This window comes from Spermophilus citellus (assembly GCF_964194105.1).
Source record: "Spermophilus citellus genome assembly, chromosome: 7".
Classification (NCBI taxonomy): domain Eukaryota; kingdom Metazoa; phylum Chordata; class Mammalia; order Rodentia; family Sciuridae; genus Spermophilus; species Spermophilus citellus.
Genome location: NC_138188.1, coordinates 29,879,199 through 29,903,889, shown reverse-complemented (window position 1 = coordinate 29,903,889; position 24,691 = coordinate 29,879,199). Strand labels below are relative to the sequence as shown.

The following is a 24,691-nucleotide window of genomic DNA, read 5'->3' as shown; positions in this document are numbered from 1 at the left end:
TGTGTGTTGAAAATTTTCTAAATGGCGATGGGGAGGCTTTCTTCTCTGTAAACATAGCAGTGATTGGCACCTACACTTTTTCTTCTTTTTTCTTGCCCGAAACAGGATGAAGAAGATGAGCAACATTTATGAGTCAGCAGCCAACACGCTGGGAATCTTTAACAGCCCCTGCCTGACCAAAGTGGAGCTGCGTGTGGCGTGCAAAGGCATTTCCGACAGAGATGCTCTTTCCAAACCAGACCCCTGTGTCATCCTCAAGATGCAGTCCCATGGGCAGTGGTTTGAGGTAGGCGTGTCCAACCAAACAGACAAAAACAGCTGGATGATTGACTCAAAGCAATTTTTTTTTTGACATTTTCTGTCTCAAAGTTGTGTATTTTGATAAGAGGGAAAATTTCTTACAAATGAAAACAATTTTGTTTCTGTTTCTATCATGTTTTGATGTAGCTGTTTTGGTAGTGTGGATATTTGGGACATTCACCCTTAAGTCGTGAACCTAATACTTTTAGAGTGTTCCACCAATTACCAAGATATAACATTCTTTGTCTTGGGCCTAGTCGTTAGCAAATGGTCATTGGCAGCTGGTGGGTCAGAAACAGCCCCCAGGCTGGGCTGGGATGAGAAAGTTGATGTTCTAAAAATTGGTTCCAGAGATAAAGGCTTGTGGCCAAGGCAGAATTTAGATTAGATTTAATTATAATTCTGGGAATGGTAGCTCTGAGGAAACAAATTCGGGGCATTGGTAGAGAAATGACTACTCAGATGTAATTAGCACAGTAAATGGTTGTGTTTGGGCTTGGTTTGGTTTTTCTGTAGGACCTGAATTGAGAGAGGGAACTAGGAGGACTGGTAATGAGCAGGTCAGTCCTTGTTACTAATCTGCAGTTGGGACAGGGGGCAAGCTCTGGTCCCGAGATCTAGGCTGGAGCACTTGCTGTCCAAGGGTAGCTGTTAAAGATGAAGACTAATGACCAAGACCAGTGCTTAGTCCTCTGATCTAGCATAAGAAGGATAGCAGGAGGGGACCTGATACAGAATGAATCAGGTCTATGGAGAAACGTAAGTTCTAAAGAGGATTGCTGATCTAAAACCAGGCATTCATGAGAGCCATATGGAAACTCAAAAATGGTGATGGTCCTTAGGACCATTCTTAGGACTGAAGGAGTGATTCCTTCTAAGCCCTAAGGGTTGATAGGGCTCAGTTTTGGGGAAATGGGGAGAGAGGAATGCTACCTGTGGAAATCATGAGTAGAGAGATTTGGGTGGCAGAAGTGGGAGCTGGGCGCCTACAAATTCATGCCACTAGCCAGCAGTTTTAACTGGCTTTGGAAGGTGGGAAGATCACATTCAGACAATCTCAAAGACTCACCAGTAGGATACCCAGTCAGAGTGTGTCTTAATACACACTCCTTGCTGTGCTTGTTCGAACAGCTTACTTGGGTAATGGTGTGAATGCCATGGTGTTATAATGGGCTCCCAAATTGTCAAGAGATGACTTGGTATCTTATTTCAAGTTTATTTTGGTAAGTTTTTTTTTTTTTTTTTTTTTTGGCTATGTAGATTCCAACCCATCAGGACCCAATGGACAAAAGCTATGGGAAATGCAGTGGGGTTCTATCAGCTGTGCTATATTGGGTGGATGCTTCTCTGATTAATGCTTATATAGACCTGGTGGCTCTGGGGAAGAGCAGGAATGACTGCCCCACATAGGACACATCACACAATATTTCTTTTTCAGAGTAGAAATTTAAAAATAATATTCATTAAATGTTGTCAAATGCTTATCAAGTACCTGTAATTTTTCTAAATGTTGTATGTGTGATTTAGTCCTCACAACAATCCTATAAGATATTTTCCACAGTTTACAGATGAGAAAACTGAGAGAAAGATTAAATTTGCTCAAGACCATTCTGCTTCTAAGTGGAAAACCTAATATTTAAGCCCTGGAAGTTGAGTTTCAAGAAGTCATATTTTTATTATTTTGTGCTTATGGTAGGTAGATACTGGTGTTTAGTCTTTGATGGTTTGTGTGGCAATATTGCAGGTTCAGTTCTGCTGTTGGGTTTCATTTGTGTATTTAAACACATTGGATGTTGCCTCTAGGTACTTGGTTTAAATCAGCAGTGGTTTTAAGGATCTGGTCTGAGATAGATGGGGCAATCAGGGGAAGAGGGTATAGCAGAGGACTCTTGTTACCCTTCCTCAGGAAACCAAGCACTCTGTGGAATTTGGATAAGGGGTTTGAACCATACTGAGCAGAGCAAGAGTAGATGGATCCCTCGGGAACAGCTCTTCAAGCCTTCAATACTTCTCTCCCCTGCTTATAAGGGTCACTCTAACTATGATAGAAAGAAGGATCAAAACACTCCACTCAAGAGGCAGCACATTTATCTATACATATCAGCCACATCTCTGAAAGTGAGTTTTGATAGCTGTTGGTGAGCAAATGAAATTCAGGTAAGGAGGCAATGTGCATGCAGAATCAATGACAGGCAGATTTTTAATCTTAATATAACTCCAGGCTTATCCTGGTTTATATTTTAAACAAAAGCAGAATCCACAAGGTATCTTAATATGTAATATCTATTTCCCCTTCTAAGTATTCTCATTGACTTTGTTGGTGGATATTGTTTTTTAATTTTAATTTAACAAAACTAAATGCAATGCTCACAATAGAAAAAAGATCACTCTTTGAACATTAGGGAAAGTAATTTGTCTTCTAATGCTTTCTTTACTACGTAATTTGACCGTTACTTTTCAGTTTTTTCCTTCCAACATATATATTATCATATGATTCTTTTGCATATAAAATTTTCTTTCCTTCTTTTATTTCTAATAATATATGTGTTTTATATATTAGTACAATATTTATAATTGTAAAGCTTAAAGTTCATAGTATTCCATTACACATATTGACTTATTTTCCTATTTTTCACTTTAAAAAATTGCTCTCAAAAATATCTGATTTTCACTAATACTGCTATGAACATCTTTGTGCATAAGACTTTTCCCTTCTTTTTGGACAAGTTCCTACAAGAGATTCTATCAAAGTACAACTGGTAGGATAAACGATAGAACACTTTTAAGGCTTTTGATACACATCGCCAAATTGTTTTTTCCAAGTACCCTATTTCAGCATTACCCAAAGTGTGGTCTACACGCAACTACCCATCCAAAAATTTCACAATAAAATAGAAACTTATTCTAAAATGTAAAATGGTTCACTGCTTCCTTTGTGTAGGAAGTCTTACTCTTTTAAATCTGTAACACCAGCTTAATTTCCTGCATACTCTTGTCATATGGCTGATTTATATTCTGATACTTTGAGAAAAAACTTTCCTAGTAATTTTTATTCTCTTAAGGATGTATGTTCAGTTAGTCAGGAAAACAGAGCCTCTAACTGGTATCTCTTAGAAAGAATTTAATTCAGGCAACTAGCAACAAGAGTTGAAACTTAAAACAGGAAGCCATTATTTTGTTTAGGGGAGAATCAGTAATTATACTGGAGCCAGCTCCTAAAGTCTCCTGAAATCCATTTTTACATATTCAGGAATTTTGCAAGCCAGGGTATATGTATACCACAGGCATTGTCAAACATTTCAGTCAGTCCTTCATTTCCCACTCACAGGGAGCCTGTTGTTAAAGAGGTACCAGCACACCTCTGGACAAGAGGGGCAAAATGAGGGGTTGGTCATACCTGAACCCAACAGCTAGTCGTCTAGCAGAAGCTGGATCCTTGGGAGGGAGAAAGATAGAAAAGAAGCTGATAGGGTTGAAAATGCCTCGAAGGCAAGTGGGGCTACTTGGGCATCTCTCCTTTCCCTGCTCTCTCATCTCCCATAAGTGTCTTCCATTGGGCAAACTTGGCTGGCAGCCAGTTGGCAAGGTTTGCAGGAAAAGGATGTAGAATGCATTTGAGAGTTAAAAAGCTAAATGACCAACACATGAATCCCCTAACAACTCACTGTAATTTGGAGAGTCATGTGCTGAGTCATCAGTGCATATCTATTTAATGACAATACCTATTTTTTGATGTAAGCTCAGTGAATAATCTTTACCTCACCACACCTATGCTAGAAGTGAGAAGCCCAGGCCAGTCTGTTTAAACCATGTGGCTACCACAATTCACAGTGGGCAGGGACTGGATTTATTGATGTGTGCATTATTCTGCACAGACCTCCTAGAAAACATTTGGATTTCTAGAGAGATGTTCTTTCTTTCTTTCTTTTTTCTTTTTTCCCTAAAGTATGCTTATTGATAATAGCTCCTCCCAGTGATCTCTAGAGAGATTTTCTATATAAAAAAATTAAAGAGTTGAGAAAAATCCTTACCTAAGAGAATGCATATGTCTATATCAGTTTCCTCAGTAACCTTGTTATGGGGAATCTGGGAATTGACTAAATGAGGAAAAATGAAACAATGGAGAGACTAAACGGATTTGAGGGGTGTCAGGGTGAGAGAGGGAAACGCCGGGTGATTTTATGTTTTGGGGAGAATTTTAAAGTTTTGTCAAAGAAAGGCTCTGTCTAGATGAGCACTGTCCAACAGAACTCTCCACAGTGGGTGGGCATGCTCTAGACCTGTGCTGTCCAATAAGGAAGAAACTAACCACAGGTGGTAACTGAGCACTTGAGAGGGGGCTAGTGTAACTAAAAAGCTAAATTCTTTTTTTTTTTTAATTAAAGTATATATATATATATATATATATATATTAGTTTTCGGCGGACACAACATCTTTGTTTGTATGTGGTGCTGAGGATCGAACCTGTGCTGCATGCATGCCAGGCGAGCTCGATACCGCTTGAGCCACATCCCTAGCCCCAAGCTAAATTCCTCATCATTTAATTTTAATTCATTTCTTTAAATCAATTTATAAATTTAAATAGCTAGTGTGATTCCAGAGCATCTTTGGTAAAAGAAGCAGGCATTTGACTCGGGTAGAGAAAAGAAGGAAAAGAATTTGTAAAAATGTCACCATGTAAACATTTTGTAAAAAATGTTACCTCTTAATTTTACAGCTTATATTTTTCAGGGGAAGATTCAGCTAAAAATTGACATCTCTTTTTTGTTACTTGCTGGACTGTATTTTTCCTAGTGGAATTCCAGCAGAGACAGGGCCTTCTGATGTCCTGGTGTATAACTCATGTCACTACTGTAGTGGTGATAGCCACCTTCAGCTGGCTTCCCACAGGAGGAGAACACATTGATCGGACCCGTGATCTGACTGTTTGTGCTATTAATAGTATTAAGGGTCAAGGAGAGTCAGTGTGTGTTTGAACTATTGGAAATCGATTGTTATGAAAGACAGTACATGGTTGCTCTTTCCAGATCAGCAGATCAGCATATGTTTATATGTCTAAGGATCCAAAATTCAGAGAAGATGCTTTTGTTTTCCTTCCAGAACATGGAAAATGGATGATACTTTTATTGGGTGAAAACTTCCATCAAATCTTTAGTGATGGCCATAATTTTTTACAGACAGGACCAAAAACTTGCAGTGTAGAAATATATTCCAAACTGAAAGTTTCAGACCTACTCTTTAATTTCCCTAACTTAGGATCATACCCAATTTTCAAATTCTCCCCTGTACCCACTGCTTGCTATATAATGATGACAGTCTATGGTGATAGTTAAGCACAATGGTCATTTAGAATGCTTTTTATTTTCCAGTGAGAAGTAGAAAGTTCATTAAGTCCTAGAACTAAGCATCTTAACCAAGAGGGGTTCAAAGGTTCAAAAGGAAAAGACATTTGTAAACTAAAGACTTTCATTCAGTTCACCAGCCATGGTTGGATATCCTCCATGCAGCAGAGCCAAGCTCAGGATTTGTGGCCCTTGGCACAGCCTGTGAATGGCAGAGTACTTGTCCTCATCGGGAAAATTTAAATTACACTCTGGACTTTTAGGATGTTTTTCCAATTGCCATTAATTCCATTTTTTTTTCTCACTTAATTTTAATACTCAATTATTGAGCTCCTTCGTAGGAAGCTCTAAGTAATTCTGAGAACTAATTACCTTTGGATCAATTCCATGTGAAAACAAGTTTTGATGAATCATGGGCTTTGGTGAATAATTAGTGTGATCATGTGTAACACATCAATTATCAATGGGTTCTGATACAAGATGATTATTGTTTATGATAATAGTATATCCATAGAGCACCTCATACTCACAGTCTATCTACCTACATTTTTTTTTATGCTCGTAACAGCCCTGAACAAAGACAGCACAGACATTGAAAGCAACCATAGCACATATTGAACACTATAGTACAAATCCTGGCTTGTTTTCTTAAGGAAAATGCAGTGTACACTCCATCTTAAAGACAGAGGGCCAGAGGGCCCAACAGTCCTTGAGAAAGAGCTCAGAACAAGATCTTGCTTTAAATCTCTTCCTCTCCCTGAATGTAGGTGGGTTGACCAGCTTAAGTGTGCCTAGGCTACCTTTATGTGGGTTGGAGATAAAAATCAACCACTCTTCCCTATCTTCACTACTGTCCACCCACTTTCCTCCCACCCTGTTCCACCTATCCAGATGTAGTGTTTGGTTGCTATATGACCTAGCATCCTTGTTGGCAGGACAGAAGAGAAAGTATGTGTCCATGGGGTGGCAGAACCCCAAAGAGTAGTTTTACCTGTACTACAGATACTCAAATTTTCCATTGCTCCAAAGCCAAGAATTTTTACAAAAAAAATGGCATAGGCAATATAAATACTAATGCAATGACTTTTAAGTAATCAGTGTTCATGCCAATTAATCATTCTATACATATATTTTTTTCCTATGTATTCTTTCTAATCATCATAAATACTCTGCAGTGTAGGCTTTACTTAGTAAGGAAGGAAACCAAAGTTTAGGCTGAATTAATAAATTACCCCAGTCACATAACTAGTCAGCAGTAAAGCTGGACTCCAGTTGATTACAAAACCCACACCCTATTTACCAGAGGCTGCAAACTTGAAGCTGGTGGCCTCTCTCTCTGGCCTGTAGCAAATTTCGTCTGGCTTTTCATTGTGTGTGTCTAACAAGTTTTGAATTGATTGCCAACACTTAAAAATCCAAGTGTTTTTTTTTTTTCATGAAACTCTAGATTTCTGGTTTCTTTCAGTAGCCAAAAAATCTGGCAACCTGAGACCTTTAATCCTTTGGCAACAATGAGCTGGCATTCATTATCTGCTTCCCTCTTTAGGAGAATAAGGGGTTTGTCTGTGTGTTCCCACTAGGCAGCCCACATCACTCATTTCTGCACTCCGGTGGGCCCTGGAGGCATTGGGTTTAGCATACTCTCCGGCACCCCTCTGGCCAAGTCTCTGAAACACAGTTAACCTCTCAGTTGTGGACACAGATGAATGCTGAAAAATGAAAATTAAGTCAATTAAAGCATTCCCTCTGGATATCACAGACAAACTCCTTTCTCAAAAGATTTTCTTTTCACACTTTGTTGACCTGCAACGTTTTTGATGGCTAACACTTAGCATGACAGATGATTAAAAAAAACAACAACAGTTTTCTTCAGTTGTTCACAAAGTTTCTACTGTGGTTTTACATCAAACTCCCATTTGGGAAGACTTTGATGTTGCTTTCCACCTCTACCTTAACACATCCTTAATAAGAATACTTTCTTCTCTTTAAAAAATGTAAAAGAAAGTTATTTTTAGTGATAATAGAATTCTTATCCTGAGCAATGAATAGAAAACAAGGAAGTCAGGAAGGAAAGAGAAAGGATCTTTCCTCCCGTGGCCTGAGGTCATGTTCCTGTGATCAGAGACTGACAGATCCATGATGTTCTGTCTTGTAAGTGATATACTTGGACATAGGGAAAAAAGATTTTAATATGGATATCTTATATGGATATCTTATAATTAAGTATCTTATAATTAAAACCTCAAAATTGTTAACGTTATGATAGCTGAAAATGGAATCTCACAATATGGGGTTGGTTGTCAGTTCTCTTTTCTATTCTGAAGATAATCTTATCAGCTGAAAGGATGATGTCTGGTCTCCTGAAGAGAGAGACTTGGCTTCCCTGCCTCCTTAACCCAAAGAACTGGAAAACTGAATTCTGGGCATTTGAGTAAGTGTTGGTCACCAAGAGGTTTCGTAGTGTATCTTGATATAGTTACAGGCCCATGCTGTTCATTTTAATGATGGAATCAGAGGTTGAGGAGAGAACTAGAAGGCCTCTTTCTCTATCTACCTTGAAACATTTTGATGTCTCAGAGGGTGCCTGTAATGTTTAACCGGACTCCCTATGAATAATTACCTCCTTAAGAAGAATCATTTTTTTGTTGGTGATTTCAGTCTGTTTTATCTTTTTAAATTAATGATAGTGGTGATTTATTAATAATAAATAATTAATAGATATATCTTAGATATATTGATAATATTTATTTATATAATATATCAGGGACTTTCCTAAACATTTTATTTAAATGATCATATTTTATAATCAACGCAACCTCACAAATTGGGCTCTCTCTGTATTTTATTTTTCCCATCTTTATGGAAGTACGACTGACAAATAAAAATTAGGGATAGTACAGAGTCACAGAAGAGTTAAGCAACTTGCTTGAAAGTCACACAATTAGCAAGTAGAGGAACTATGACTAATTGAGCTCAGACTGACTCCAGAAACTGTGCTCTCACAAGCCTTTGCTGCCCTCCCCTGAGAATAACAAGTACCGTTAACTTGGTGTTTGCTGTGCACCATGTGTTAAGTCTTTACATGCACATCCATGTAATCCTTATGAGAGTGTTATATGATAGACTGTGGTTGCCCATTTTACAGGTGGGAAAACTGACACAGAAAAAGCACACGTTCAAGGTCACAAGATTAAAAGTGTATTAGAATTTGAACTCAGATATATGTGTCTCCAGTGACCACATTAGTTACACAACAGTGTACCCTCTCATCTTCTTCTTTGTGGAGATATAATAACCCAAGTACCCCTAGCTTCAGAAAGTAACATGTTTTCTTCTCCTATAATTGTTGCTTTTTTGTCATTGTCCTTATCTAAATCATGCACTAAATGTTGATCTGCAGTAGATGGTGTTGTTATTTCTGCCCTTTAGGGAGTTGGCCTCTCTCATAGAGAACATTCACGTCTATCAAACCTATCTTTGGAATGCTTCCTCCTCTTTCCTAAAGTTAAAAATAAATTCATTTTCCTAGCCATGGATTTTAAATTGAGGATTCCTGAATATTTTGTACAGAAAAGCTATTTTTAATTTCTTAAGAAAACTAGGTGAAGATCTCAGTGTTGATGGTAAAGGCCCCTGATCTTAGGGTGGCAAAATTAGGTAAGGCACACATGCTTGCTTCTTAAAATGTGGCACCAGATGATACCAAGCCATTATTAGCTGTGTGAACAGGTATATGAATCAGACTTGTCTGAGCCTCAGTTCCCTCATCTGTAAAAGGGGTATAATAAAGTTACCTAATTAGGATCAAGTTAATATATGTAGCATGTTTAGAAAGTGCTCAGTAAGAGTTTGAACATATTATTGCTCATGTTATATTTTTGAAGACATGTTGTTCAGTCCCCAACTTTTCTGAGGACTAAAATGACTAAGAATCCCATGGCTAGTGGCAGAGGAGTGGAAATGGATCAGGAGGTCGTTGGGGAAGTGAATCCTGGGATAGCAAAGCTGTGAAAACATTATCAATGTTGCATCTCAATGTCGACCATGGTGCCTGGCACTGTGGAGGATGCTTGTAGTCTAGTGGTTAGGTAGATGCCATTTCCCTAGTCCACATCTCTCTGTTCACCTCCAGAGACACTTGGACTGTCAAGGACCAGCCTATTATTTTACAGAATGCATTTATCCTGCTGGACTTATTGCTTTCATGAAATTGGGATTATTAGTGCCTGGGGCAAGAAATGTCATTTCAAAGAGCTTTAAGAGTTTATAATTAAACTGTGCATATAGCAATTATGACTATGTTGAACAGATTGTAAGAGGATGTTTGAAGGCCATTTCCTGCTACTCAGGGATGATGACTGTGGAGTATCTCCTAACCAGGTTCTATGAGCTTTAATTTTCTATCTTAATTTTTTTTTTTTAATCTTAACTTATACATGTTCCTCTTCTCTCCCCCTCTCTCTTTCTTTTTCCTTTGGAGAGAGTGAGACACAGAGCCCTGTACCTGAGGTCAGTTTTGGAGAGAAAGAGGCCCTGTGGTTGAGTTTATTGAGTTTATCCTCCTCCTTGCTTCTCTCCTTTGAGGCCACATGGAAACCAGTCAATTCTTAGCTGAAACTCAGCTGCTGTTCACTTGGTTTTTGTCTTTGTCTTCTTCAAAACCAACCGACTGTTCATGGGGTTGCAAAGTTTCATTGTTGACTCTCTGGAATTTGGTAAGCATTTAGCCATTGAAATTCCTGGGATGAAAACTGAAATTCTTCACTGTCTTCATTTGAACTTCAGGACACAGACAATTCTCAGCTTTCCATTTTAAGTCACCAGAAGCCTTGCTTAAACGTCATCATTTCCCAGTGGTGTTCTTGAGAAAGCTTTGTTACTTCAGAGATGGTACAAATATTTGTTTGAAATATAAGTATACATACAAATGTAATTGTTTGATCTTTATCCACTTTAGTGATATAATTTACATAGAAAACACATCAAATGCACCCATTCTAAATGTTGATAGTTTTGACAAATGTGTACACCTGTGAAATCACTCTCGCAATTAAGAGAGAATATTTCCTAAAATATATTTTAGTTCTTAAAATTTGTAACAGAAAAAAAAAACACACATACTTAAATTTCTTTCACCCCCAGCTTTACTAAGATATAATTGTTAAACAAAGTCCAAGTAGTAATTATACCCATCAACTCCATGTTTCTTCATGTACCGTTGATTTTGTTTGTTGTGGTAAGAACTCTTAATATGAGATCTACCCTCTCAATGGTCCAATAATTCCACTTCCAGGTATACATTCAAAAGAAGTAAAATTAGGATCTAAAAGAAATATTGACACTCAGGGTTCACTGCAGTTCAAAATTTTCAATACAAATTACTTATTGGTAACTAAAGGTACTGCATGGTATAGCACATCTCTGGAACTTACTGGTTTTGTACAACTAACTTTATATTCATTGAACAACGGCTCCCTATTTCCTCTTCTCCCACCCCATGATTACTATTATTTTATTGTCCACTTTTGACTGTTTGAGATCCTCACATAAGAGTAGTCATGCAGTGATCAGTTATTCTCTTGTCATTGACTTCCCACAACATAATGTCCCTAATACCTTCCGGGCTCAAATGTTGAAAGGTGTTTCCTTTATAAGGCTGTATGTTTATATCTCATTTTTTAAATTCATGCATCTGTCAATGGACATTTAGGTTATTCTTACTTGGTTCTTGTAAAAAAATATTGCAGTGAACATCTGAGTGTCAATATTTCTTCTAGATCCTGATTTCACTTCTTCTGAGTATATACCTGGACGTGTAATTGCAGGAGTCTTGGATAGCTCTATTTTTAATTTTCAAGGACTCTCCAGTACATTTTTCCCATAGTGACCACAGTGTTTTACAATCCCACCAACAGTGTGCAGTGTCTTTATTTTTAATTTTTTATAGTAGTCATCCCAACAAGTATTAGGCAATACCTCATTATGGTTTTGATTTGTGTTTCCCTGATAGTTAGTGATGCTGAATACCTTCTCATGTTCTTGTTGGCCAATCTTTTATCTTTTTTGGAAAACTGTCGATTCAGGTACTTTGCCTATTTTTAGAAATCAGGTTATTATTTGGTTTGATCTTTTGTTTTTTTGTTTCTTGCTACCGAATTTAGAAGTCCATAATGTATTTTGGAAATTCATTTTTTGTCAGGTATGTTTTATAAATACTTTCTCCAATTCTGTAAATTTGCCTTTGCACTCTTTTTCTTTTCTTGTTTCAAAAGTTTTTAGTTTGATACAAGCCCACTTGTCTGGTTTTGCTTTGTTTGCTTTTGTTTTTTGGTGTCATATTCAAAATTTCATTGCCCAGATCAATGCTCCTATGTTTTCTTCTAGTCATTTTAGACTTTCAGGTCTTATGTTTAAGTCTTTAATCTATTATGAGGTTTTTGTTATGCTGTGAAATAAGGTCCTGGTTTTATTCGTCTGCTTGTGGATATCCAGTTTCCCCGACAGCATTTGTTGAAGAGATTATTCTGTCCCTATTGTGTGTTCTTGGCATCCTTGTCAAAAGATCAACTAACTGGAGATGTGCTTATATATCAACACATTGGAAACCATTTGTTCTCAGATTATTCTGATTGATTGACATGATAGTAAGTGATAGAAATCCAAAGTTATATTAATCAAGTATCATTTTATTAAGCATGTTGGGGGTTCTATGTATAATTTGGGATTAAAGGGGAAAATACAGTTCCACTAAAGGAATATTTGAGAACCTAGAGAAAGAATACTATAAGAAGAGAAATAAAACCGAGACAGTTCATCTCATAATCAGACAAAACTTTGTGTGATAGGGCATGCTGGATTTTAATTCAATCTGAAATTATTCTGCCAGTCAGTTTAGGAAGTTTATCAGAGCAGCCTGGCTTGATCTGAGGTTAGTTGAAGTTAGATCTTGAGTTAGCTTGATCAGAGGTTCACCATGGGTTAACTATGTGACTAGAGAGAGTCACTTATCATCTCTGAGACTCTTATACCACCTCATCTATAAGTGGTTGGAAGATTGAATGGTTGGCTGGCAGGATGATGAAGTGGCTGATGGTCTAGGCTCTGGAATCAGACCATTTGAGTTTATCTGTATGAGGTTATGCAAATGCTTGAATTTCCCTTTGCATTTTCACCATCTATAAAGATAACAAAAAAAACTGTTTCATGCTTTATTATGAGGATGAAATGAGATGATGCTTAATAATTATTTAACATTACACCCGACATATAATAAGCACTTAAAAAATGTTGAATGCTGTTATGTTTAAAGGAAAAGTTATTATATATATATATATATATATATATATATATATATATGACTAAAAAGAACAAATAAAAATTAAGAAAGAAATAAGTGTACACAAAACTAATGTGGTTGCAGATTACTTATTACTCAGATACGGAACAAGTTTTTATATAATGCTACAATTGTGTATTTAGTGCCTGAGGCAAGTTTTTAGTCTGTTGCCGGGTTCAAGCATTCATAGTTCTACTTGTCTATTTAAAATAGAACTTTAATGCTTGCACCAATATTCAGTCCCACCAGCAATGTATAAATGTACCTTTTCCCACACATCTTTGCCAACATTTATTATTGCTTGCTTTGTGTGTGTGTGTGTGTGTGTGTGTGTGTGTGTGTGGTGCTGGGGATTGAACCCAGGGCCTTATACACACGAGGCAAGCACTTTACCAACTGAGTTATATCCCCATCCCCCATCCTTATTACTTGTATTTTTCATAATTGCCATTCTGACTGGAGTGAGATGTAGAATGAATCAGACATGATTACCTTATTATGTGTATATATGATTACCCAACTGATGTCATTCTACATAGGTACAACTAGAAGAGTTGTACTTCATTTATATATGATGTGTCAAAATGCATTCTACTGTCATGTATAACTAACTAGAACAAATAAAAGAAAAAGAAAAAAAAATATAAGAACCTTAAGTAAGAAAATTGAACAGGTTTCCAAGTTTCTACCAAGTCTCTGACTTAACTACTTTGATCTATTTCAGTTCCCTTAGTGGGGAGTTATCTAAGTCTCCTTATCCCTCTCTGCATTTTGAAGAAGATGGATACATTTGGAGGAAGTTCATTCCACTTGTCTGTGTTCTCTAATCTATAAACTTGGAATCTCAGAGAGGCCATGCTGATAACCTCCCCTTCCCATTTTTACCTCTGCCCAAATCAGCCCCTACTGTTTGGCAGAATTAGAAGAGAAGTGACAAGAAAATTCTTCCTTTCTGGAAACTCCAGATGTTCTCAGGGTCAGTTTATAGGCTAATTAAATATTTTATCTTGATTCAAGCTCAGAAATGTTCAACTCCCTATCTTGGATAGTCTATTTTCAAATACTCCATATTTCAAGCACTTTCTCTCATCTGAGAATTTAAGCCCTAGATATTTTCTTTTTGACTGTGCAGACTAGTTTTTGTTGAAAGATCACAGTTTGGGGACTGGGTATCAAAGAAGAAAATCTGACAACTTTTCCTCCTACTTTGGTCAATGTTAGCCTTTTCAAAACAACTTCTGAGAAACTGAGATATATACTGAGAGAACTTATTTTAGCCTTTCCCTCTTGAAGATTTGCCTCATCCTGTTCATTGCAGTTATATAACAAACACCCCCAAAATGTGGCAGCTTGAAACAACCATTTAATTAAGCTCATGGCTTCTGTATCAGGGCTTCAGACAGGTCACAGATGGGCTGGCTTATTCCTGTTTCAAGATGTCTAAAGACTCAGTTGGGAGGACTTTAAGGCTGGGGTGATTTAAATTTTCTGAACACATTCTTCATTCACACAACTTAGGCAAGGCTAGGATTTTCTATTGGAGCCCCTATATGTGGCCTTCCATATGTGACGGTCTCAAAGTGAGGATGCAGACCTGGCTCTTCATAGCAAGAATGTCTACTTTTTTCCTTAGTTATGCCCTGGACTGTACCTGAAAACATTAGTTAGCTCAGTAGCCCATCTCATTATCACATGATCCTTGATTAACTTTAAGGACAGTAGGAGAGGGCTGGGGGGGGGGGCGTTGCAGCTCAGTGGTAGAGCACTTGCCTAGCACATATGAAGTACTAGGTTCAAGCCTCAGCACTGCATAAAAATAAATAAATAAAGTTGTTTTTTTTTTAAGTATAATAGGAGGTATGTAGGCACATTTAAATCTCCTGTTTAGGAAACTCTTGAAACTTTGAAAGATGCAATTCTAGGAATTTGTGAAAAGAAATATTTTCTACCCTGAATGTTAAATTTAGGAAATGCATATCCTGAAGAAGTTAACAGGAAGGAAATATGAATTGAAATCTCTCTTGGTTTTGAAAACCAGTTTTAAGAAAGTGTGTGTATATGCTTTCGTCACTAGACATAATAAAGTACAAGATATAAAAGCAACTAGTATCTGTGTAAACCTTCCACATCTATTATTCACTGATTTCTCCTAATAGCCTATTGAGGTCAGTACTATATTTTACATTTCCAGTTTAGAGATGAGGGAACAACTCAGCAATGTAATATTAATCCTTCCAGTCACATGAGCAGTGTAGATGGAAAATGTCTCTCAAATCCTGACTTCAGATCCCAGATCCCTTGGTCATACCATGGACCTTCTCCTGCTGGTGCCCACTGTGCCACGTCCTGTCTCCTTGCTGGAGACCAGAGCATGACTGTGGTATATGCCAAGTCCAAACACAATCATTTCCTTCTCTTAGATATTTGGTCCTTTTTCGGTCCATTCCCCATCTGTTATCTTGAAAATTTTCCAACAACATCTTATAATTTTGATAAAGAATTTATCCAATTCAGTGACACAAAGTGGCTTGTGCTGTGTGTAAGCCACAGTTCACCTACCAGCCCACTAACAGGGCATGTGTAAATGGTTCACTCTTTGATTCACTCAGCAAACACTTACTGAATTCCTGTTAGATGCCAGACACTTTTGCGGGGGACGGGGGCTGGGAATACAGTGGGGAATAACAGGGTCTCAGCTTTTCTGCTAGTGGGGAGAAGAGAAAACAAGCAATAAGTGTATAATCTACTAGATAATAGCAAGCTCTATGAAAAGAAATGAAACAGGGAGATAGGTGTAGAATGAGAGGTGAGAATAGTTTAAAATTTTGGCTCATGGACCAAGGGGGTAATATTTGTACCGGAGGCTGAAAGGGTAAGGACTGAGCCATCTAGACACAGGGAAAGAGTGTTCCAACACAGGGAAAAACAGAGGCCATGGCATAGGCACTTGCTTGACTATTTAAGGAATGAAATTTCAGTGATGCCCATGCACTAAATCCTAGAGATTTGCTGTGCAACCTGCACTTATAGTTAACAATACCATATTGTCGGCTTGAAAGCTTAAGAGGTTAAATTTCCTGTTAAGTCAAATTTGTTAAAGATCAGTTGATTATATTTGCATGCATCTCTCTTTGGGCTTTCTAATCTGTTTAGATGATTTAATTTTTTACAAGTCTTAATTACTGTAAATCTAGTAATTCTTAAAGTCAGGTAGTATCAGTTCTCCAATCTTTCTTCCTTCAATATTGTGCTGGCTATTCTGGATCTTTTGATTTCCATATAAACTTTAGAGTAAATGTGTCAACTTCCACAAAATAGCTTACTGAGATTTTGATTAGAATTTTGTTTAATCTATAGATCAAGTTTGAAAATAAGCATCTTAACAAATGTTGTCTTCTTATACACAAACATAACATTTCTCCATTAATTTAGGTCATCTGTGGTTTCTTTCAACAGGTTTTTGTGATTCTTTTTATAGATCCTATATATATTTTGTTAGATTTATATATAAATGTTTTATTTTAATTTTGCATACTATGGAATAAATAGCACCTTCCTAAATTCATTTCAAGCCCTAACCCTCAACATCATTATACTTGACCTTTAAGGAGGTAGCTAAAGTTGAATGAGGTTATAATCTAGGAGGATCAGTGCTTGTGTAAAAAGAGAAAAGAGATTGCTGGAGTGTGTTCACACAGAGCAAAGGCCATGAAAAAACGAAGTGAGAACATGGGCATCTTACAGTCAAGTGGAGAGGCCTCAAGAGAAAATAAATTTTCCAGCATATTGATCTTGGACCTCTAGCCTCTAGTACTATGAAAAAACATAAACATTTGATGTCTAAGCCACCTACTCTGTAGTATTTTGTGTTATGTTTTAAATTTCAAATTATAATTATTTACAACTGGCACATAGAAAAGCTGTTGGCTTTTATGAATTAGTCTTGGACCCTGAACTTTTTTGTAGTCATGTATTAGATCCAGGAATCTTTTTTTAGTTTACTCATTTGGATATTCTACTTAAATAATCATGTCACATATGAGCAAAGATGATTTCAGTATTGTGTATACCTGTATGCATTGTTTCAGTCTTGAGGCTCTGTATGCTGTAACCAAAATAAATTGATAAAATTTATATATAGTAAAGTATTACATTTCCTGTTTGATCAGAATTTTAACCAAATTTCAGAAATGTTAATATTTTCATGTTGATAATTATTTCCTGTGTTGGACATTATGAAGCAATTACTTTAGAAATTAGATTGTAACCCAAACTGGGTCACTTCCTGACTGGATTAAGCGATTAACCTCAATACATGCTCTGTTAAATTGCAAAAAAAAAAAAAAAAAAAAAAAATTCCTGTTAAGTGTTCTAATCCTAACAATAACATAACAGGGAGGCCGGGTGGTGGTGGGGGGGGGCAGTGAAATAAGAAGTCCAGAATAAGAAAAAATAATTTTGATGAGGCAGCTGAGGGTCATGTCTGTGGCAATGTTAGGGTTTTTGGATTTTACTCCATATATGATATATGCTTCCAAGGACATTGGAAGACTTGGGACAGGGAAGTGATTTACATTTTAAGAAGTAACAGTGTTGCTGGGTGCAGGGGTGCTCACCTATAATCCCAGAGGCTCGGGAGGCTGAGATAAGATCGAAGATTTGAAGCCAGCCTCAGCCACTTATTGAGACCTTGTGCAATTTAGTGAGACCCTATCTCAAAATTAAAATAATAATAATAAAAGGGCTGGGGATGTTGCTCAGAGGTTAAGTGCCTTTAGTTTCAATCCCCATGGCTTAAGTTCATTTAAGTGATTTTAATCACATTTCTGTCCTACTCCTTTAAAAATCACCTTTATATTAATGAACATACTATTGATATAGCAGTGACATTATAAAAATGCTAACATAATTTAAACTAAACTAATTCATGTCCTAAAATACAGTGTGTGTGATTTTTTGCATGAGCCATGTGGGCTGAGACTGTGTGTGTTTGAGCAAAAGAATGAATCCAAACATCTCTAGGTTGTCATCTTTAATTCTGAAGGATTGCTGTGCTTGATGCTTTGCTTTATTTAAAGAGAGGGAGAGAAATTGATTTAATAACCTGTCACATTATACAACACATGAAGAACTTGAGAAGAAAAAAACACTCTGTTAGTCTTTGTGGGAAGAAAAATATTGTGACAGCTCCGTGGAGAAATCTTTGTGTGGAGAGAACTGGTAGAAATTATGGCGATGAGTCAAGGATGTTAGGAAACACAATGCTTCCCTGGAATAAGTGAGACCACTACCCCACGGAGCTCCACCATGTGTACAGCTATTTCTCTTATGTGCCGAGAGCAAGGAAATAGAAATTTGAGTTGTTCCTTCCCTTTTCTTGTTCCTTAAAATAAGTAAACAAATACATAAATAAAATTATTCCTTGTCATTTCCTTTGGGAATTTCTAAACTGTTCTATTCAACTGAGATGGGACAGAAAAACAAAATATTATAATAATGGTAGACTTGTAGAGTTTATTCCAAAGAGTTTAATAGCATCATGTAAACTCCAGCACCCCAGAGAAGCCAGTTTGTACTCAAGTGAACAATAACCTTAGAGCATGGTCCATCCAGAGACCCCCAAGGACATGCCTACAGTAGAATAAGTCCTGTTTGTTATAGCTCATTGCCACAGGGCAAGAACCCCCTAGGGGGAATGCGAAGCGTCTTAGTAAGAGACTTAGAGCATTTGGTTTGGGGATAGGTCTCTTAGGAAGGGTTTAAGGAAGGGTGGCTTTGTTCTGGATTGGATGTTGTCAGGAAGCCAGGACATTTCTGTGATTGAGAACCTTCTTAAATATTATCAAGGAGGGAAGAGCAGGCCAAGCTGAAGGAAAAAAGGAGTAGATTTCATTTATCTTAACCAAGATAGGGAGATGCTTGGACGTTTTTCTGGCTTGGACAATGTTTGTGTTTTTGTCTGGTTCAGACATGATTATGTCTCTTATGGGTAGATGGCTATATCATCCATGTATGGGCCCTTTTTTAATGGACATAGTTTTGTCTCTAGAACACTGATCAGCACTGATCAATTTGACATCTGCTTATATCTCAATGATCACTTAATAGCCATTGCATCATTGATTACTACTAGCTGCAAGGAAGGCTGGGAGATTAGCAATTGGCTTGGAAACTCCTAAAGCAGAGGTGGCAAGAGAGAAGGATGGTTTTGGTGTCAAGAGAGAAGGATGGTTTTGGTGTCAAGGAGACAAACATAGTGAGTGTGTTATAGACTCACAAACAGCATGGTTCAGGCAACACCATTTTAGCCTTAAGGACAATGCCATTAGAGTGACTTGTGAAAAAGTGGTGCCCCTGGATGCTGCAAGACCACCTTCAACCTGGTGCTCAACCAGGATTGAGGCAGCACTTGCTGTGTTGTCCCTAGCTGTCCTTTCTGATTGGTGATGTTATGCTTATGCTTCATTAGTCTCTGCCATATTTTGTCAGTTATCATGCAGATTAACCTTTAGTAGAATTGATGATAACAAACACACACACATGCACACACAATGAGAAATAGAAAAAGAATGTCTCACCATAAACAGCTCTCACCAAAAAAATATGAAGGGCATGCCTTCCACTTGGTTGTACTTGGAATATTTTATAAACTAGATAAATATAATTTGCTTTTGGTCTTTGTTGGTCAAGATAGGACCTTGTTTACTTATAGAAAGGTAGCCCATTCATATTTTTAACTGTACTAATGAAAATATCAACTAACAAAAAAGCCAAGGGTCTGTTAAAATCCCTAGTAAAATTTCTAAATGACGAAAGGCAAACCAGAACCCTTCCAGTTTCTCTCGTTGTTTCAATGAACTCCAGGTGTGAATTTTTGAATTTAATTATTTACCATAAAGTTGCATTTCAATTATTTCAGTGAAACAACTTTGTAAATTAAGTGAGCATATTACCTATAACCAGGGAAATGAATGAGCAACCTTGTCTTTTGAATTCAACCCTACTTGTGTGTAGTACTTTTATAAATATATGTTCATCTCATCTCCACAGTAACTCTACCACACTGTGGGGTTACTTTCACTGTAGCTAAAGAAACCAAAGCTCAGAGACCTTTTGAGTTTTATCAAAGTTACACAACCAATAAAGCAGATCTTATTACCTCCATCTCTACAGTAGCCTATGTACCCTAGGAAAGAAAAGGATGTGTAATTTCTCAAAAACATCCAATTATTCATGTGCCGTAGCATTCAGAGGGCTGGGGCCATACCTCATTCCTTGTCCAATTCCCAGTATTTGGCCCAGTGCCTGGTGGGTAGTGTTCAACAAACATCTGTGAAATAAAAACTAAATGAATGAATAAATGAATCCTAGACTCTAAGCTATTAATGTGGTTTTGAAAATCAAGATTAAATGATGAAAATGGTACATCCCACACTAGTTAACTACTGAACTGTGGATGCCAAAGCCTCAACAGACAGAAATTATTTGGAGGGAGTTAATACCTACTTACCTATTTATCTTCCCCCAGCCTGATGGGGCAGCCATTCCCTCAATAATGACCTGAGAGGAGAAAAAAGAGAATGGGTAATAAAAGAGGAAGCTGAGAAGGCAGAAAGAAGATACAAGGATCACTACCACCTTGCAGATATACCCAATGCATACCTCATAGCACTTGCTAAGCTGCATCCTCAAGGGCAGAAATTAGGTATTCGTCATTACTGGATTCCTGGCACTCAGCCCAGAAGTCAGTGTTTCACAGGAACTTAGGGACATGAAGGAGGCATGCAGATATATTAAGTGTTTCCCATGCAACAGAATTTTATCCTCTATTGATGAAGCACCAGGAACAACAGGTACCTCTGTGTGCTCCAGAAGCCTAGTCACAGAGCCAGAGAGGTACTCTTTGACCCAAAAGATTAAGACTATGCAGATAAGACATCAATTCTAAGAAGAAGAGTGGAAGTATTACAGCATCCTGAAAATAGATGTCTCTGGCTGAATCTCAGAACCTGCCTTTGTGCCAGAGAAATCATTTCCATTTCCACCATATCCATCAGGGTCCAGTAGGAAGACAGAAATGGTACATTATTTTAAGAGAGAAAATTTAATATAATGAATTATTTACTTGGAATTAAAGATGTGAAAAGGCAAATGGGAGATATCGAGTATCAAAAATGATAGCAGTTGCAGGAAGCAGCTTCTGTCCTTGGGACTGAAAGTCAAAAGCAAAAAAGAGTTGGGATTATTAACTAGAACTTATACCTTGGAGAAGGGGACTGCACTGTGTCTCTGAAGGAGGCTAATTCTCTGAGTGTTGGCAAAGCATATTCAGCAGCTACCAGGAGAATGAAGTACCATTACTGGGTAAAGTATTGCTGGGGGGAGATCGCTAGTTCTCATGGGGGCAGGAAGAAACACTGGAGTGGAGAATAAGTCTCCCAGTGACCTCTACAGCAGAACCTACCAGGGATCCATTGCAAAGCAAAAAGTGGCTTTGGGTCTCAGCCCCAGCATCACAACATAATGTAGAAGGGTGGACTTGGAACTGAGAAACACGAGTTTAATAATCAGCATACCCATCTACCTTCCCGAGGCTCTCTGATAGTCATGGGCATGAGCTGTTTGCAGTTGTTCTACAAGACAGCTAAGCTCCCACATTTGCTATCACTAATACTCAAATAATCAGATTTTTATCCTCTTAGTACCAGCAGTTCTAGGTAGAAGAGAGTAGACTCCCCACTCTTCTGTGATCTTTAATGTTAAGAGTGGTTAAAGCCCAGGCTACAGTAGACTCTGAAAGTTTGAATCTCACCTAAACTATTTACCTTGACTCAGCTACTGACTGAGTAAGCAAGAGTCACTACCTATGTGACTCAGTTCCTTCAATTTCTTAAGTAAGAAATCTCCCTTGCATGACTAGGGCTGTTGTGGGAATTAATCAGTTTATGTACACAAAACCCTTAGAACAGCTCTGATATTAATAAAAGCTCAGTACATATTAATTCTTGTTATTTATGTAGATGTTTGGTATCAAGAGTGGAGAGAACAGAATGAGGGTATCAAGGGTGGAGAGAGCAGAATGAGAGGAATCTTCTAAAATTCATTTTCCCAGCAAATATGTATCAATGGCCCTGTCCTAGGCCCTGAAGATACACAGGAAAAAGGCCTAGTCTCAGCCCTATGAGAATTCCCATTGTTGTAATAGTTAAAGCAAATGGAGAGTTAAACACAATGTGATAAGACTTATGATTTTATTAAAACTTGATATTGTAGGACTATGTAAGATAGCATCTCTATTCATTTTCTGTTACTGTGCAAAACTTTACTTCATACTTTAGTGCCTTAAAGGAAGGGAAATTATGTTACTTTTCTCGTGATTCAAGAATCAAGACAAAGCACATCAAAGATAGCCTGTCCTTCCTTAATGATATCTGGAAACTTTTCTAGAAATATGAAGGCTGAGGGATGAAATTATCTGAAGTCTCATTCACTCATTCCTCAGTGAGAGCATAATTAGTGATGTTATTCAAAATATCTTCATATGTTCTTGAGCTACCTCACAATATGGTGGTTGGGTTCCCAAGGACATTATTGGTGAGGGGAAGGGAGAACAAGGCAGAAATTGTATTGTCTTTGATGACCTAGTCTCATGTGATGGTTGATTTTGTGATGTGTCAATTTGACTGAGGCACAGGGTGCCCAGATATTCAGTCACACATTACTCTGAGTGTTTATGTGAGAGTGTTTTGGATAACATTAACATGTAAGTTGATAGACTTAGTAAAGCAAATTCCCCTTCCTAATGTGGATGAGACTCATAAGTAAGAGAAGTTATCCTGCCTTCAAATTGAGACATCAACTTTTTCTTGTCTTTGGATTTGAACTGAAACACTAGCTCTTCCTGGGTTTTGATCCAGCTAGCCTCTGTCTGGAACTTCACTATTAGTTTCCCTAGTTCTTAAGTCTTCAGTCTCAGACTGGAACTACACCATTGACTGTCTTGGTCTCCAGTTTGCTAATTGGGTGGACATAATCAGATGAGCTAATTCCATATAAGGAGTGTGTCTGTGTGTGTGTGTGTGTGTGTGTGTGCGCGCGCATGCGCGCACAAGTACACACACACACACACACACAAACACACGCACACACACTATTCATTCTGTTTCTTTCAAAAACCCTAACACATCACAGAAATCAGAAATTCTGTCATGCTGTAGTATTTAAAGCAGTTACAAAAGTCTATGTAGCTCAGAGTAGGGGAACAAAGATTCCATTTCTTATTGGAGAAGTGTCAATGTCACATATAAGAACATGTGGGGGACTGGGGATGTGGCTCAAGTGGTAGCACGCTCGCCTAGCATTCATGAGGCCCTGGGTTTGATTCTCAGTACCACATAAAAATAAAGATATTGTGTCCACTAAAAAAAAAAGAACATGTGGGGTGGAGATATACATATATATCGATGCAGCCATCTTTGAAAAATGCAATATGCCACAGCTTCTGCCTGCTACTCAGCCTGGGCTTACAGTAGGGGGTGGTCAGAAAAAAATATTCTTACAGGTGATAGTGTCTCTGATGGATTCTGAGTACCTGAAAAGTTATTTTCAAAATTCTGAAGATCATTCTCACTGCTGACATCTGACAATACAATTCTATTTTTAAATATCTCCACCAAGACTGTTTATTTTTTATATATATTTTATTTATTTATTTAGTTTTATTTATATATAACAGTGGAATGCATTACAATTCTTATTACATATATAGAGCTCAATCTCTGGTATACAGTCAATCTCGAACAAGATTCTTTAACCCGTATATCTTATTTCAGTCTCTATCAACTCTTTTAATTGGGACAAACCCTAACAGAGTCTTATTTTCTAACCCAGTTGGCCTCCTAGGATGCAGGGAGCATAAACCTCTCTTCTGTTTTTATTCAGTGGAGTTGTAAGACCATTAACACCCTTGACTGGGAAGAACCAGTTATAAATATTTTAATGTTGCTGGGTTATTCCTACTTTACCCAGGGATCACTTTCTGTCTCTACAATATTTCTTTCTCGTTTCATTCTTTCATATTTCCTTTGCCCCCAATACTCTAGATATTTATAACATTCTCCCTGGATTATTGAAGCGATTTAAGGATTGGTCTTCCAATCTATGGTCTTCCCTGGTCCTCGACCACACTAAACATCAGTAGCACCTCTTTGTAGAGAGCATCAAACAAATACTTAGTTTATCTTAGAAGGCAGTTATTGAATTACCCTTCAACTTTTCCTTCTCCAAGCTGGATGATCCCACCTGCCCCAGAGGGGGGCTCCCTATACTTCTCTAATGTGGTTTAAAGTGATGTCTGCTACTCTGAGTCAAATGATTTCTAAATAGAAACCTTCTGGTAGCACCATCATTAATTAGCATCCTTTTGCAGAACATCTAAAAGAAGCTGGTGGGGAGAACAGTGTGCTCCAACAAAGCTAATGAAGTTTAAAAGTTGGCTGGTTTAAAAGAGAAAAAAAATGAGCCTGCTCCTGAACTTTTCATGTGGAATTTCTTAGATTTTTCTCTTCTCCTTGACCTCCTTCTTCTATCTCCCCATCCTGTTGCCCTTAACTTTCTTGTGCTGTCCTTCTGGAATTATTACTACTTGTCCTTTAATTGACCACACTGTACCCCATTCATGCCTGATTATTAGCAACTAAAGCCCTCATATTA

At 37.6% G+C, this 24,691-nt stretch overlaps 1 protein-coding gene across 1 annotated transcript in view; it reads left to right on the top strand.

The window, feature by feature from the left end:
* Positions 1-24,691, top strand: part of CPNE4 (copine 4) — a 450,966-nt gene that overhangs the window by 115,368 nt on the left and 310,907 nt on the right. The window contains exon 2 of the mRNA XM_081301802.1: positions 106-286. Coding sequence (XP_081157928.1) covers positions 106-286 — 181 coding nt within the window. The remainder of the gene's footprint in view (positions 1-105; positions 287-24,691) is intronic.